The 13,694-nt window shown below is 44.2% G+C and overlaps 1 protein-coding gene across 1 annotated transcript; it reads right to left on the reverse strand.

The window, feature by feature from the left end:
• Positions 1–1,070: 1,070 nt before the first annotated feature.
• ZBTB43 (zinc finger and BTB domain containing 43) lies at positions 1,071–10,216 on the reverse strand. Its single transcript, XM_081896764.1, has 2 exons — positions 10,083–10,216; positions 1,071–4,766 (listed from the first exon to the last, which is right to left on the reverse strand). The coding sequence occupies exon 2, from the start codon at positions 4,752–4,754 to the stop codon at positions 3,363–3,365; it is 1,392 nt and encodes a 463-aa protein (XP_081752890.1). The 5' UTR covers positions 4,755–4,766; positions 10,083–10,216; the 3' UTR covers positions 1,071–3,362.
• Between the last annotated feature and the right edge of the window lie 3,478 nt (positions 10,217–13,694).

Consider the following 13,694-nt stretch of genomic DNA (forward strand, 5'->3'; position numbering starts at 1 on the left):
CTGATTTACTCCTCCTCCATTAGCACAAGTCAAGAGCAAGAAACCACAATCTCTGGGCTTAACATTATGACTGAACAGCGGAACGTGATTTGTTTTGCTCCAAAACAAACCACAAAGTGAAACTAAGGTTTGTTGTTGGTTTACCAATCACAGTCTTGGTTGGAGCAAATCTAGACAGGTTGACATACCACTAAGCCAAGGGGAGAAGCGAAGCAGGTGCCATTGGGTTACCATGACATGAGAACTGGGACAGTGAAAGGTTCTTTTATATCTTACACTCCAGTAGGAAACCCCTTACCATCTTACCTACATTTCAAAGCTCTGTAGCCATAGGTTATTCAAAAACTGTTCCTAAACTCAATTGACCTCTGTATGTCCTGTCCAGAGAAGGCATCAAGCTAATAGAGGGAGATAATCCAGCCAAGAAGTCTATATGCACAAGTCCTTATGAAGCCAAAGGAGAACCATTTGCTTCCCATCTATGGTGCCTGTACAGAAGAACTCCCCAGTGGATTAAGCAAAACAGCTTTGTGGCAGGCCTGAAGGAACTCTGGTTTGGAGTAGGGTTGTCAGACCTCTGCTCCAGTGACTCTTGTAGCTGATTAACATGCAACATTTAAACAGGTGAGGTTTCCCCACTCCCAGTTCTCCATTGCAGGAAAAACTTTGCCTGCTTAAATGTGTCACATCAAGAAGCAGTTAAGAGCACAATAGCAGGGCAGGTAGAAAATGTTGGCAGTCAGAATGGGGCAGGTTGAGCCTTCCTTCCATTTGCTATGGCTAGATTGGCAGCACAGAGGAAACGTTTGAGTGAGGTCACAGCGCAAGGAAAGCTGAGAAATGCTGTGGGGAGCCATAAGAAGTACAGGCCCTCTTTCCCCTAACAGAGCCCAAAGAACAGGAGCAGGGAATATTTGAGCTACAACTCCAATCAGCCAGCAACCATGGCCAATGGTCAGGGATGATGGGAACTGTAGTTCAGCAGCAACTGGGCAGTCCAAGTTTCCCCACACCTGCAAATAAAATGGCTTCCTGGAGATACTAAGGCAATAAGGATTTTTTTTTAAAAAAAAGAAGACGAAACTAAAAGCAGACCCTTAGGATCAGTTCTTCTTACACAAACCCCAGACCCTGTGCTCATATAAACCAAAAGCTTCTTATCAATATAAAATTTCAAGATTGAAGACAAGGAAAAAATTGAACGGACAACATGAATAAGAAAACAAACCAGAGGGAATATATATATATCTATCTTGGAAGTTCTAAAAAAAACATTTATAAATGGTTTTTGTTTTGTTTTTAAATACAAAGTGCTTCTATACATTTAGCAGGTTACAGTGTTAGCAAGAAGATCCCTGTTGGGCTAACTTGTTTGGTAGGGTTCAAGTTAGTGACAGCCATTTCCACCCTGGTGTGCTGCTGAGCTCATCTAAGCAGGGAAAACAGCAGATTATTTCTTGTTGCATGTGCCAACAACAACAATATCATAAATGGATTGCCGATGATTGAGGGGGTGGGGGAAGATATATAAAAAATTGATCTTGTGATGATTTAGAAAAGCTTTTAACATGTTTTTTGTAAGTAAAAGCCATTAAATAGTTCCACCAAAGGAGAAGTTGCAGCACTACCACCTTACCAAACAACCAAACCCATATTTGTGCCAGACACTCATATTCCAGGCCCAGCTTATCACATGAAAAGTTTGTTTAAACTCTGTAGTTAAGGGAAGAGGGTAATAACCCCAGAAATGTTTGCCTATGTGAATATGCACAAGGTCCACCAATCTCCCCACCTCTTTTTCTATTCAGGCTGAAGTTTGGGGTGGGGTGGGGGCGGAATGACATGCCTTGGCACTAGCAAGCCTCCTTGGCACCGGCAGAGTATTCTGTTAAGGAAACACCTCATTTGCCAATCAACATATATGACAACCTCTGTCCACAGCAAATATGGGGGATTTCTGCACCCCAATTACTATCAAACAGCAGCACAAATGCTTTGACCGTTCCAAGTTTCTTCCATCTTGTGCATTCACCCTGTAGTTGGGGTGACAAAAGGAGTAAGAAGGAAGGAATATAACAGCAGTTCTAGTTTTAAAAATTTAAAACTACTTGTGGTTACAAAAAAAAGGTATCCAGTGTTTAAAAATTCTTCCTTCACAGAGGATAAGAATCATGTTCAGAAATCCACAAGCTGCTTCCAGGTTTGGAGATGTCTGCACAGCACCGTTGGGGAGCATCCAGCAGTAGCCATTCTTAATCATCAAGCAGTTTCCTTAGAGAGTGATGCACAGTAAGTTCCTTTAGAGCTGTTTCCCCAGCCTCAGTCCCTCATGGCTCCTCACCTGAGTTAAGTGAGGAGATCAGTACCAAAAGTGTTCATTGCAAACCGTGACACAGAATTCAGTACATTGGATTTTGTTCTCTGAAGTCCTGGTACCTAACCAACACTTCCCAATGCAAATACCCCAAAACAGAAAAAAATGAAAACTGGACAGATGTCTGCCTGGAATCTCAAGTGCCAGAAAAAGAGCATTTTAATCTCCAACTGGGGAGCAAACATGATACTCACTATTGTGGCAGCCAAAAGTGCAGACTGGCTAGCTATATGAGGCACAAGAGGGAGAGGGGTTGAGGAGTTGGAGAGAGATGAGGTTATAGTTTAATCTGTCTCTATATAAAGTGTCCATCACAAAATAGCCAACTGCTTTACAAAAGAATTAAAAAATAAGCATGACGCAGAATCACTCTGCCAAGATAAACAGAGCCAGTCAATGGAACTGAAAGCTTGACTGATTAAAAAAGCAGCCGCTTGTTAAAGCTGTCGGCCCCTGAAAGTTGTCTAGCAACTTGTGTTAAAGTATCTATAATTGCCCCTTTGGTTCAAAAAAGGTAACTGCTCATATATCTATTTGGCTGAACAAAATCACAAGGACTTCTGAACATGGGACTACAGTCATCCAAACAAGGCGCTCAGGATGTGCAGCTATCTATATGCAGACTCACTGAGAGCAGAGAACACTAAAGAGAGGAGAGGGAACCCCTCTCCTCAAGTGCTACCAAAACACAAAGAATAATAAATAGCAATAATTATAATTACACTAAAGTACCGCCACTCAAACTTGCCTCCTTACTTGTAGCCTGGGCAGAATTCCCTGCTTGCCTCCACAGGTGATCTCACTTGTGCTATAGGATTTTTTTTATTATAAAAAAAACAACCATCCAGAATCTCAGCAGCGTAGTACATGGTACACTCTGTGCATCATATACATCCTGTGTTACTCTATGATGCAGTTATGTAATCTGGTTCACTCTGCCTTTTCCCTTCCCATACACTCTCCCCACCCCACTGCCTGGCACCTGTTTTCAATTCATCTCAGTAGTGTTCTGCTCCACCTTACAGGCTTGGTATGTCTTTGTACAAGATGTTACATGCCGATGAAAACTGTCCCTCCACATGAACCTTTTCCCGCAAATGTTGCACTCATAAGGCTTGATGCCTGTGTGAATTTTCATGTGGCCAACAAGGTGGTGCTTCATTTTGAACTTCTTACCACACACGCCACAACCGTAAGGCCGCAGGCCGAGGTGCATGCCCATGTGGCGGTCCCTCTGGCTTTTGTGGGTAAAGCTTTTGCCACACTGGCAGGGGTAAAGTTTGTCGGCTGTGGAGAACCCAGACAGGGCATTTTCTTCCTTGATCCCCGAGGGAACGTCCATGCTATCTCCATAACCTGCAGCAACCCCAGCGTCCTGCCTCTGAAGGCTGAGTGTCCCATCGGCCCTTTCCCCAGAAAACTCTTCCATGGAAGAGCCGTAGAAGTCCACTTGTTCATCGTAATTGCTTTCATTGGCTTGCTCACCAAACTCTGTCTCCATCTTTTTTTCATTGACGCGAAGGTCTTCGGGGCCAGACGTTGGGACAGAGTGGCTCACCTGAATGGCATTCATGGATTCAGACACCTGCTGCTCATCGTAAGGGCCATGCACCTCCACCCCTTCGCAGTCCTGCACAAACCTCTCTGTCTTCACATGGATCCACCGCTTGTGAGACATGATGCTCGGTTTGCTGTAAAGGGGCCTGGCGTACTGATACTCAGCACTGTCGCTTGCTCCTTCCTCTCCATCCTGGCTTGTCATCCCTGTGCTCAGACGGTCATGTTCCGTTGAAGAATTGCTGGGGAGATACTCATGTTCTGTGAGTTGAGACAACAGTTCATCTTTCGAGCTTTCCTCTTCATTTTCACCATCCTGCACTTTGTGGAAGTCTGCCTGCCCCACAGACCCAATCTCAAAGCTCTCCACCAGGCCATTGTAGTTACTGCTGCTGGGGGACTGGTGGTCACTGGCACGATTCAACTTTTGACAAAGAACGGAAGGGTTTCCTTCCAGCACCTCAGTGCATTTGTCTACCACGTGCCACATCTGAAGAAAACTTGCCGCTGTGAGGTAGCTGACAATCTCTGGCGCAGGCATCACCAGGCGCCCAGTGTAAGTTGACAGAAGGATGTTCTCAAACACTCTGGGGTTCATGACGTCAGGCAGAACAATCCGTCGACTGTTTTTCAAGAGCACTTGGTCGCAGAAGTAAGGGGAGCTGGCTGCCAAGACAGCTTTGTGGGCTCGGAACAAATGTCCCTGAACAACAATAGAAACATCACAGAGCTGCCCTTGCTGGCGTTGCTGGTTCAGCTTCTGCAAAACGGTGCTACAGAAGTCAGGGAACTCCACTCTGAAAGAATTTGTTCCAGGCTCCATTTCATCAGTGTGCTGCAAAAGATGAACATTGGTTTTCAAGACTATGAAAGTGGACCCAACTTTGCAAATAAATAAATCCCCCCAAATGTATTAGCACATGTGTGCGTGCGCGCGCACGTGTGCACACGCACACACACACTTTTTTACAAGCCTTTCATGTCCATTTCTGCCATTCTGAAAGAACCAACTTTCTCTATGAGTTTTCAAAATTTGGATCCAATTGCGACCTGCCACAGATGAATGGCTATTTGCAAGTTTGCAACTACTTGCAAACTTGAAGCAGACTTTCTCCATCTCCACTTTTCAGTACAGTGGGACCTCTGGTTTACGAACGCTTCTGGTTACGCATGCTTTTGGTTACAAGCTCTACTAAACCGGAAGTAGTAGTTGCTCCCGGTTGCAAACTTTGCCCCAGGATGCGAGCGGAAGTTGCGCAGTGGGAGGCACCATTAGCGAAAGTGTGCCTCAGGATAAGAATGGTTTCAACTTAAGAACGGACCTCTGGAACGAATTAAGTTCATAACCAGAAGTACCACTGTACTGCAAGCTTTTGTACACATAAAATATTTTCATTCAAGCTGTCTTTTAGCAGTCAAACATTAGGAGAGGGCAGATCCACTTAAATATTATGAGCTCTGAGTACTTTGGGATTGGGCAGGCTAGAAACCCAAATAAATGCATAAATATGCACCAAAGATTCTCACAAGAATGCACCCATGAAAGGACTATAAAATGGAAGCTTTAGTGGTAGCAATAGTAACACAAATGCTCAGAAGGGTCTAGGGCAGACTTTGCCAACCTACTGCCCCTCCAGATGTTTGAACTACAATCTGCTTCCAATAGCTAGGCATAGCCAAAGGTCAGAGGTGACAGACGTTGTAGTCCAAAATATCTTGAGGGCACTGGGCTTTGAAAGGCTGATCTCGGGTGACAGCTTGGAGTTAGGGCATGGGGAGAAAAGCCACTATTTCTAAATGTCTACATCACATTTTATTGGCACTCCAAGGGGAAGTAGGGAGCTGGGGTTTTCTCAGCCCTGATCTGCATCTCTCTCAAATTACAGGTGCTGTACAATCTGGTACTAGAAACATTCTAAGTATATATAGCAGAAAAAAGCAGATATCAATTCTTGTTTCCATCCATATTAAACCCTCCAACCTTTACTTTAAGAAAGTCAGTATAATGCATGGGATCTGCACAGAATACAAGTAGCTGAGGCTAATTAAGATAAGGATTAAAGGTTGGTTTAACATCTTAGAACAAGTAAAGATCTTCTCTGATTTTGAGAATCTAAGATCTAAGCCCTGCAGTGGCCCTGTGCTGTCAGAGTGGCACACAGGACAAGAGTAATACAGGGGTATCCAGTGTATTGCCTTTCAAATGTTACAGACTACTGTGCCCATCTTTCCTTTCAATAGGCTTTGCTGCCTGTCACTGTTGGGTGCTATAGCCCAGAAAAAATGGAGAGGCACCCCGCTCACTATTGTTGGATTAGGGTAAAGCCTGCTAGTCAACTGACTGGTCAATTATTGTCACATTTCCAAGAATGACACTATAAACAGCTTATCTTATTTGTTCTTGTTAGCAAGAGAAGGAGTGAGGGACACCTTTGTCCCCTAGCCCTGTAGCTGTCTGAAGCAAAGAGCAGTTGGAGCAGCTTCTCCCATTTGACACCTGATATGTCACTGCAAGTGTCTCCAGACACAGTTGACAGAGCAGGTTTGTTTGCTGTCGCTCTAGAGGATAGGGACTCAACAGGTTCAAATAACAAGGAAGGGGACTTTGACTAAATGTTAGTAAAAATGTCCTGACTTTATAAGCTACTTGGCAATCTAACAGACTGCTTGGGATCTGCCTCCATCTTCTAACGGACTGCATGGTAGCCTTTTTTAAAATTAGTGATGTGTAATGGGATTTTCCACATAAGAAGGAAGGTTGCACTGGATGACCTCTGAGATCCCTTCCAGCTCTGTTTCTATGAGAACATGAATATGCTGTTCATGTTTTATAAGCCTAGTAGTTTTTGTAAATCAGTGTTATGTAACAAATGGGCATTGCAACAAAATGTTTAAGAGTATCTTCTGCCCCTTCCCATGAGTGTTCCTGTTTAGGTTTCCAGCCAGCCAGCACTTCCTCCAGGATTTTCTAAACAGAAAAGGCAGGTGCTGGCGGCATGAAGCTGCAAGACAATTACTTGTCATGACACCTAAAGTTCACATCTTAGGAGTAAGTACTAAAAAAAGGAAAACAACAACAACAACGGTATATCAGTTTAGCACCTTTTTGATTTTGGGTGCATAAGTTTTAAATTGAGGTCTATCAAGCTCAAGAGAAATCTGCCAAGTGTTAAATCAGAAACAAATACAAAAACTTGCGAGGAAAAAAGAACCCAAGCCAATGAGTTCTGAAATAGATTTGTCCCACTGAAGCAATAAATTATATAAAAGGAAACAGGGCTTAGGTTCAGGACCTGTGCTGAGAAGCCTTTGGAAGCTGGGTTTGGCTTCAGCTCCCTGTCCCTGCTTTATCTGTCAATATCACATTGGCTTATATCACAAAGTGGAACTTTATTATGAAGTTAAACAATCCCTTAATAAATACAAGATAAAATAGTATACAGATATAGTATAAATAAAAAAGAGAAACTACAAAACTCTTCTTTTTTATTTATTTTATAACATTGTTGGTGCTTGATAATAATAATAATAATAATTACATTATTATTAATTATTATTTATAGTCCACCCATCTGGCTGGGTTTCCCCAGCCACTCTGGGTGGCTCCCAACAGAGTATTAAACAGAATAAAACTTCAAACATTAAAAACTTTCCTAACATTATCCAACATAATTCGAAGACAGCACAAACAGGTAACCCAGGTATAAATAGTAAAACCACTAGTAATCAGAAGTAATCAGGCTTCATTCCTCTATTTCTTTTCCATGTGGTCTATTTTTAAAATTACTCACTGCTATAAGCATCAGCCACACAACAGAAGGCATCGTTTATGGTGATGCTACACCTAGATCTCAGATTGCAGACATGTATGAGAAACAGGGGATTTAAGGAACAGAGGTAGAGCAAGTAATGACTACTCTAATGTCACAGGCAGACAAACTCTAAGCAGCTCTGAATGCATTAAGAGCATCTCTGAGGTAGAAAGGAACTTGGCTCTGTTGAGAAAACACCTGTTGCCATAGCAACAGCAACTTGCTAAATCGTGAGAAAGTGCTTACGGCTTTTCTAAAGCAAAAATAAATAAAAATAAATAAATTAAATAAAAGTGCCAAGAGAAAAGGCAGCACAGTAAAACAAGATAAATAACTCAAATTCTAGAGTTTTGCTTTGGTAAAATTAAAAGACAACTAACAGCAGAACTCTTCCCACTGTCACAAGACATGCTGTTGGTCACCACATTAAATGGCTTTAAAAAGGGATTAGCCGAAAGCATGGGAAAGCAGAGGTCTATCAATCCCTCTAAGCCAGGATGACTATTTAGCAACTCCGTATTCAAAGCCAGTATGTCTCTAAAAAACAGAGGCTGGTGTAGAGCTGTTGATCTTATGCTCTGGTTAAGGGCTTCCAGAAAGTATCTGGTTGGCCACTGCAGGAAGCCAGATGGTGGATTACAGCCAATGCTTTTCAGCTTCGGGACCCCATATGTTGGACAACAACTCCCATCATCCTACAATTCCCATTGGCTAAAATAGCTGGGGATGATGGGAGTTGTAGTCCAACCTCATCTGGGGACCCAGGGTTGAAGAACAGTGAATTAGCTTGACCTTTTGGGATCTGGCAGGGCTTTTCTTATGGGAGAGATCTGTGATTTTTTTAAAAGAACTAGTAAAATGATACTTTCAGCCAAAAAAAGAGGAGTTTTACTGGAAACATTTCATTGGACTTTTTGAAAGAATTGCAGGCCACTTAACAATGCTACAGACTAGTTGAGAAATCTGGGCAAACAAATTGAAACTGTATGATTTCTTGAAAAGTAAAAGGGATGCATTCCAGGAAGACTTGATGTGTATGTAAGAGTAAGGAAGGCAAGGGGATCAAAAACTAGCAATCCAAACAAACCCAGCACTTGCATCCCAAATGTACACATCAAATGGGACCATGGATCCACATGAGCTTTGCTCTCCTCCTCCTCCTCCTCCTCAGGGAAGGGAAATGTAGTTCTCATCACCTCCCCAATTAATATAAAGCAGCCTTTGCCAACCTTGTTTCCTTCAGATGTTTTCAACTACAACTTCCCATCTGCTGCTGACACAAAGCAGCAGAGTGAGTAAGAGACTGAGTTGTGAACTTGAAGCTTTCCAGTTCAAATCTTACCAAAAGCCAGACAGCTATAAATATTTCACTGTTCTCCCAAGTTCAGTCAAACCCCTGTTTGCAATATGGAGATAATACTGACCTACCTTAGAGGGTTATTAAGGTCCACCTTTTAACTGAGATATCTCATGCATACATGATTACTCAGAATAACTTAGCTGGGAACTGCTTAAGCAGCCTTGCATACCACATGATAAAAAGTTCATTGCTACGCAATAAAGGTTAATTTATCAGATAGCATGCAACACTGTTTAAGCATCTCCTCTGCAGAAGTTAGTTTTGCTGTCTCAAGGATGAGTCTCTTGATTCAAAGTGCATGAACACTAACAATAATTATTACACACCTCTTGCAAATGAAGGAAATGAAGGAAATGAAGGAGGACATGATGGTGAACACTCTTCCCTGTTGGTTTTCCCCACCTCCTAAATGCAGAACATGATACAAGTCAAATTCTTAGTCTTCTGTGTAAGCTAAAGTATTGTCTATTCTGATGTGGCAGCAGCTGTCCAAGGTTCTCAGGCAGGCAGGAGGTTCTTACCACCACCTTACCTAGGCAAAACAAATATTGAACCTGAGCTCTACCACATGCACAGGCACATGTTCTGCTGCTGAACTGTGGCATTCGAGATAGACTGCTTCTGGGCAGGGAGCATCCATTAAACTCTGGGGGCTAATAGATACACCCCTTTCTCGTTAGCCAGACTAAACACACGCACGCACCACAGAAATGATAATACTAATAAAAATGACATCAAGGAGAAAACTCTGCACCACTGCTTCGCACCCCACCCGAGCAACATTGCTTTTCAGAGGTAGACTACCTCTGAACAAGAGGGCTCCATTAAAACAAGAGATGCTCATGACATCTCTCTCCCCCCCCCCCACTCCCTCCCAAAATTAGTGTTATTTCCACAGCATCGTTACCTACGCTTCTCAGGAATCCTCACCCCCACAAAATAAATAAACACTGGCCTGATGGTCAGGAGAACCCCTCACCTGACCAGGGGGGAAGGAGCCTCGGAGTGGGGCGTCGGGCGCTCCTCTTTCACATGGTGGACGAGATATCCGCGCTTCTCCTCCTCTTGCTGCTCTCGCAGCTCCGCATCCTCTCCTCCAGCAGCAAGCAAACCAGACCCGGAAGCGTGAGTGCCTGCTTTCTTTCTCTTCCTCTATCGTACATCCGCTTCCAGGTCACGTGGCGGAAAAGGGTTATCTCCCCCCCCCCCGCCGGTAACCATAGAGGTGGGAGGAGGTAGAGAGTGTTCGACCACAGAGTCGGGCCATTCCAAGGGAAAGCAAGAAAGGGGCTATGTGGCTCCTTAAGTCATTCGGCATGTTTATCCCGCCTTTCCTCCAAGGAGCTCAGTCAAACTTCGGGGGGGGGGCGAAAGGGTGTAGCTGCATCCTTGCAGGTGTTGCTGGACTACAACTCCCACTGCCCCAGCCAGTATGGGCAGCGTTGGGGGGGGGGTGTGTGACGGGAGTTGTAGTCCAGCAGCCTCTGGCAATGAGGCGGGGCGGGATGAAGAGGACCGCGCAAGTTCCCTATCAGCGATGCGATTTCGTCAGGTCTGATATTTTGCAAGGCGGTCCGACGTTGTCTAAATGGAAAGCGAAAAAAAATAAAAGTTAAGTAACTTGCCAGTTTAATTTCTGCCCCCTCCCCCCGCGCACACAAATAAATCGCATGAAATAAGAGTTAGAAAGAGCTGTATTCCGGCCCTTTGTCTCAGCTTCTCAATAAGACTTCTCATAGCTGTCAACCTTCCCTTTTTGGGCGGGAAATTCCCTTATTTCAGCACCGTTTCCCGCTGCTATCCTGGATTGTTAGATATCCCGTAGACTGTCCCCGGGACAGATGAGGCTGCTGGTCCCTTATTTTCAAATCTGAAAGTTGACAGCTATGGACTTCATACGTAGACCAGATAGGCCTGCCCATAAAGGTCTCCTGCTCTTGATGGGGTTACACTTCCTCTGAAGTTTAGTTTGGGGGTCCTCCTGGAATCTTTCCTGTCATTTGAGGCTCAGGAGTGCCTTCCATCAGCTTTGACTGGTGGCCCAGCTACGCCCCTAACTACTGTGGTCTATGCTCTGGTAACCTCTAGGTTAGATTAAAGGTTAAGGTAAAGGTACCCCTGACCGTTAGGTCCAGTTGCAGACGACTCGGGTTGCACGCTCATCGTGCTCTATAGGCCAAGGGAGCCGGCATTTGTCCACAGACAACTTCCGGGTCATGTGTCGAGCATGACTAAGCCGCTTCTGGCAAACTAGAGCAGCGCACAGAAATGCGGTTTACCTTCCCACTGGAGCGGTACCTATTTATCTATTTGGACTTGGACATGCTTTTGAACTGCTAGGTTGGCAGGAGCAGGGACCGAGCAACGGAAGCTCACCCTGACGCAGGGATTTGAACCGTTGACCTTCTGATCAGTAAGCCCAAGGCTCAGTGGCTTAGACCACAGCGCCACCCGCGTCCCATCTAGGTTAGATTATATGTAGGACTGCCTTTGAAGTCAGTTCTGAAACCAGCTAGTGCAGAATTCAGAGGCCAGGTTGCTCACTGGGGCAAGATGTTTTGAGCATAATACACCGTTCCTGGTCCAGCTGCAATGCAATTAGTTTCCGGGCCTAAACTGAAACTGACACAGGGGGAAATAGAAGAAGACGCCTTCACCCCGGTATGGCTCCCCTTTATCACATACACAGCCCAACAAGACAACGACAAGAATCTACCAATAGCATACAGATCAATATGGTTAACCTGATCCAAAAACACCCACCCACCCCACTCACACATGAAAACAAAATTCACCACAGCCAATCACAAACAAACAACCACACCCTAGGCCAACCTGAATCTCTCACACCACCAAAAGAAGACAAGCGAATAGCAAAGAGAACTTTGCACAAGCGACGCTGACACAAAACCCCACACATACATTAAGTAAAATAGAAATATTGCCACCCGACCCCACCCCCACCTACCATGGCCCCCTCCCCCTCTTCCCCCCTTTTCTTTCTCTTGTAACACTAATGTCTCAGCAAATGAAACTGATTGTAGAAAATGTAACTTGAAAAAAGAGACATTGCACATAATTTTGTAAACCAAGAAATCTTTAATTAAAAATACATTTAAAAAAAATTAGTTTCCAGGCCCAATTCAAAGTGCTGCTTTGGACCTTTAAAGCAATAATAATAATAATAATAATAATAATAATAATAATAATACCGCAATACCCAGGACTTTTTTCTGGGGGGATGCAGGGTTACGCATACCTAAACATTTTGTGAATCTAAGTTTGGCCTCACTGAGGGGCAGTATTTCAATATCGGTAGGAAAATTAGAGTACTCCTAAACATTTTTAAAGAAAAAAAGCACAGGTAATACCTTAAGGACTGCTGCTTTCTATATGAACCTACTCGGATACCAAGTAGTGGCGAAGCTGAATGCTCCAGCTGAGAGCAGGCAAGGGCGTGGCTGGCGTGTGTCCCGGGGGGCATGGCACGTGTCCTGGGGGAGTGGTATGTCACCCGTGGGGGGCGTGGCATGCGTCCTGGGGGCATGGCATGCTGATGTTACCGCCCTCTCCGATGGTGCTGTAGGCGCTGCGCTCCCCCCACCCCCCGTTCCTCCGCCAGTGATACCAAGATTATATTCTGAGGCCCTTCTTTGTGTGCCTCTTCCTTGTGAGGTCCGGAGGGTGGCAACACGAGAACAGGCCTTCTCTGCAGTGGCTCCCCATCTGTGGAATGCTCTCCCAGGGAAGTTCATCTGGCTGCTTCATTACACACCTTTAGGTGCCAGGCAAAAGTGTCCCTTTTTAACCAGGTATTTGGTTGATCTGATTGACATCCTACGCCCTTTTAATATGTGGTTCTTTTTTTTGGGGGGGGAGATTGTTATAGGGTTGTTTTTCTTTTTCTTTTTTTTCAAGATTGGAAAATGTTTATTTTTTATTATTAAATATTTTCTTGTTTTACAGAAGTATGTGTAATGTCTCTCGTATTTTTTCCATGTAACATTTTTACAAATCAGATTCATTTGATGAGACATTAGGAAGAAAAGAGGTGGAGGGGGAAAGATGGGTGGGATCGGGATCAGGTGGCAATGTTTCTATTTTGCTTAATGTATGTAGGGTTTGGTGTCAGCGTTGCTTGTGCTGTTCACTTGTGTTCCTTTGGTGGTGAGAGAGGTTGGGGTTGGCCTAGGGTGTGGTTGTTTGTTTGTGACTGGCTGTGGTGATCTTTGTTTTTGTGTGTGAGTTGGGCGGGTGGGTGTTTTGGATCAGCTTAGCCATATTGATTTGTATGCTGTTGGTGGATTATTGTCATTGTCTTGTTGGGCTGTGTATGTGATAAAGGGGAGCCATACCGGGGTAAAGGCGTCTTCTGTTTGTCTCCGTGTCAGTTTCAGCTTATTGGTTAATTTTTCTAGTAGGGCTGTTTCCCATACTATTTGGTACCATTGGTCCATGCTTACTCCTGACAGGTCTCTTCAGTGTCTGGTTATGGTGTTTCTGGTTGCTGAAAGTAGGTGGGTTATGAGTTCTTTGTGGTATAAATGGGTATTGTTGTCTTTGAAGATGTTTAGTAGGGCCAATTCTGGGG

Source organism: Podarcis melisellensis (assembly GCF_964234715.1).
Source record: "Podarcis melisellensis genome assembly, chromosome: Z".
Lineage (NCBI taxonomy): Eukaryota > Metazoa > Chordata > Lepidosauria > Squamata > Lacertidae > Podarcis > Podarcis melisellensis.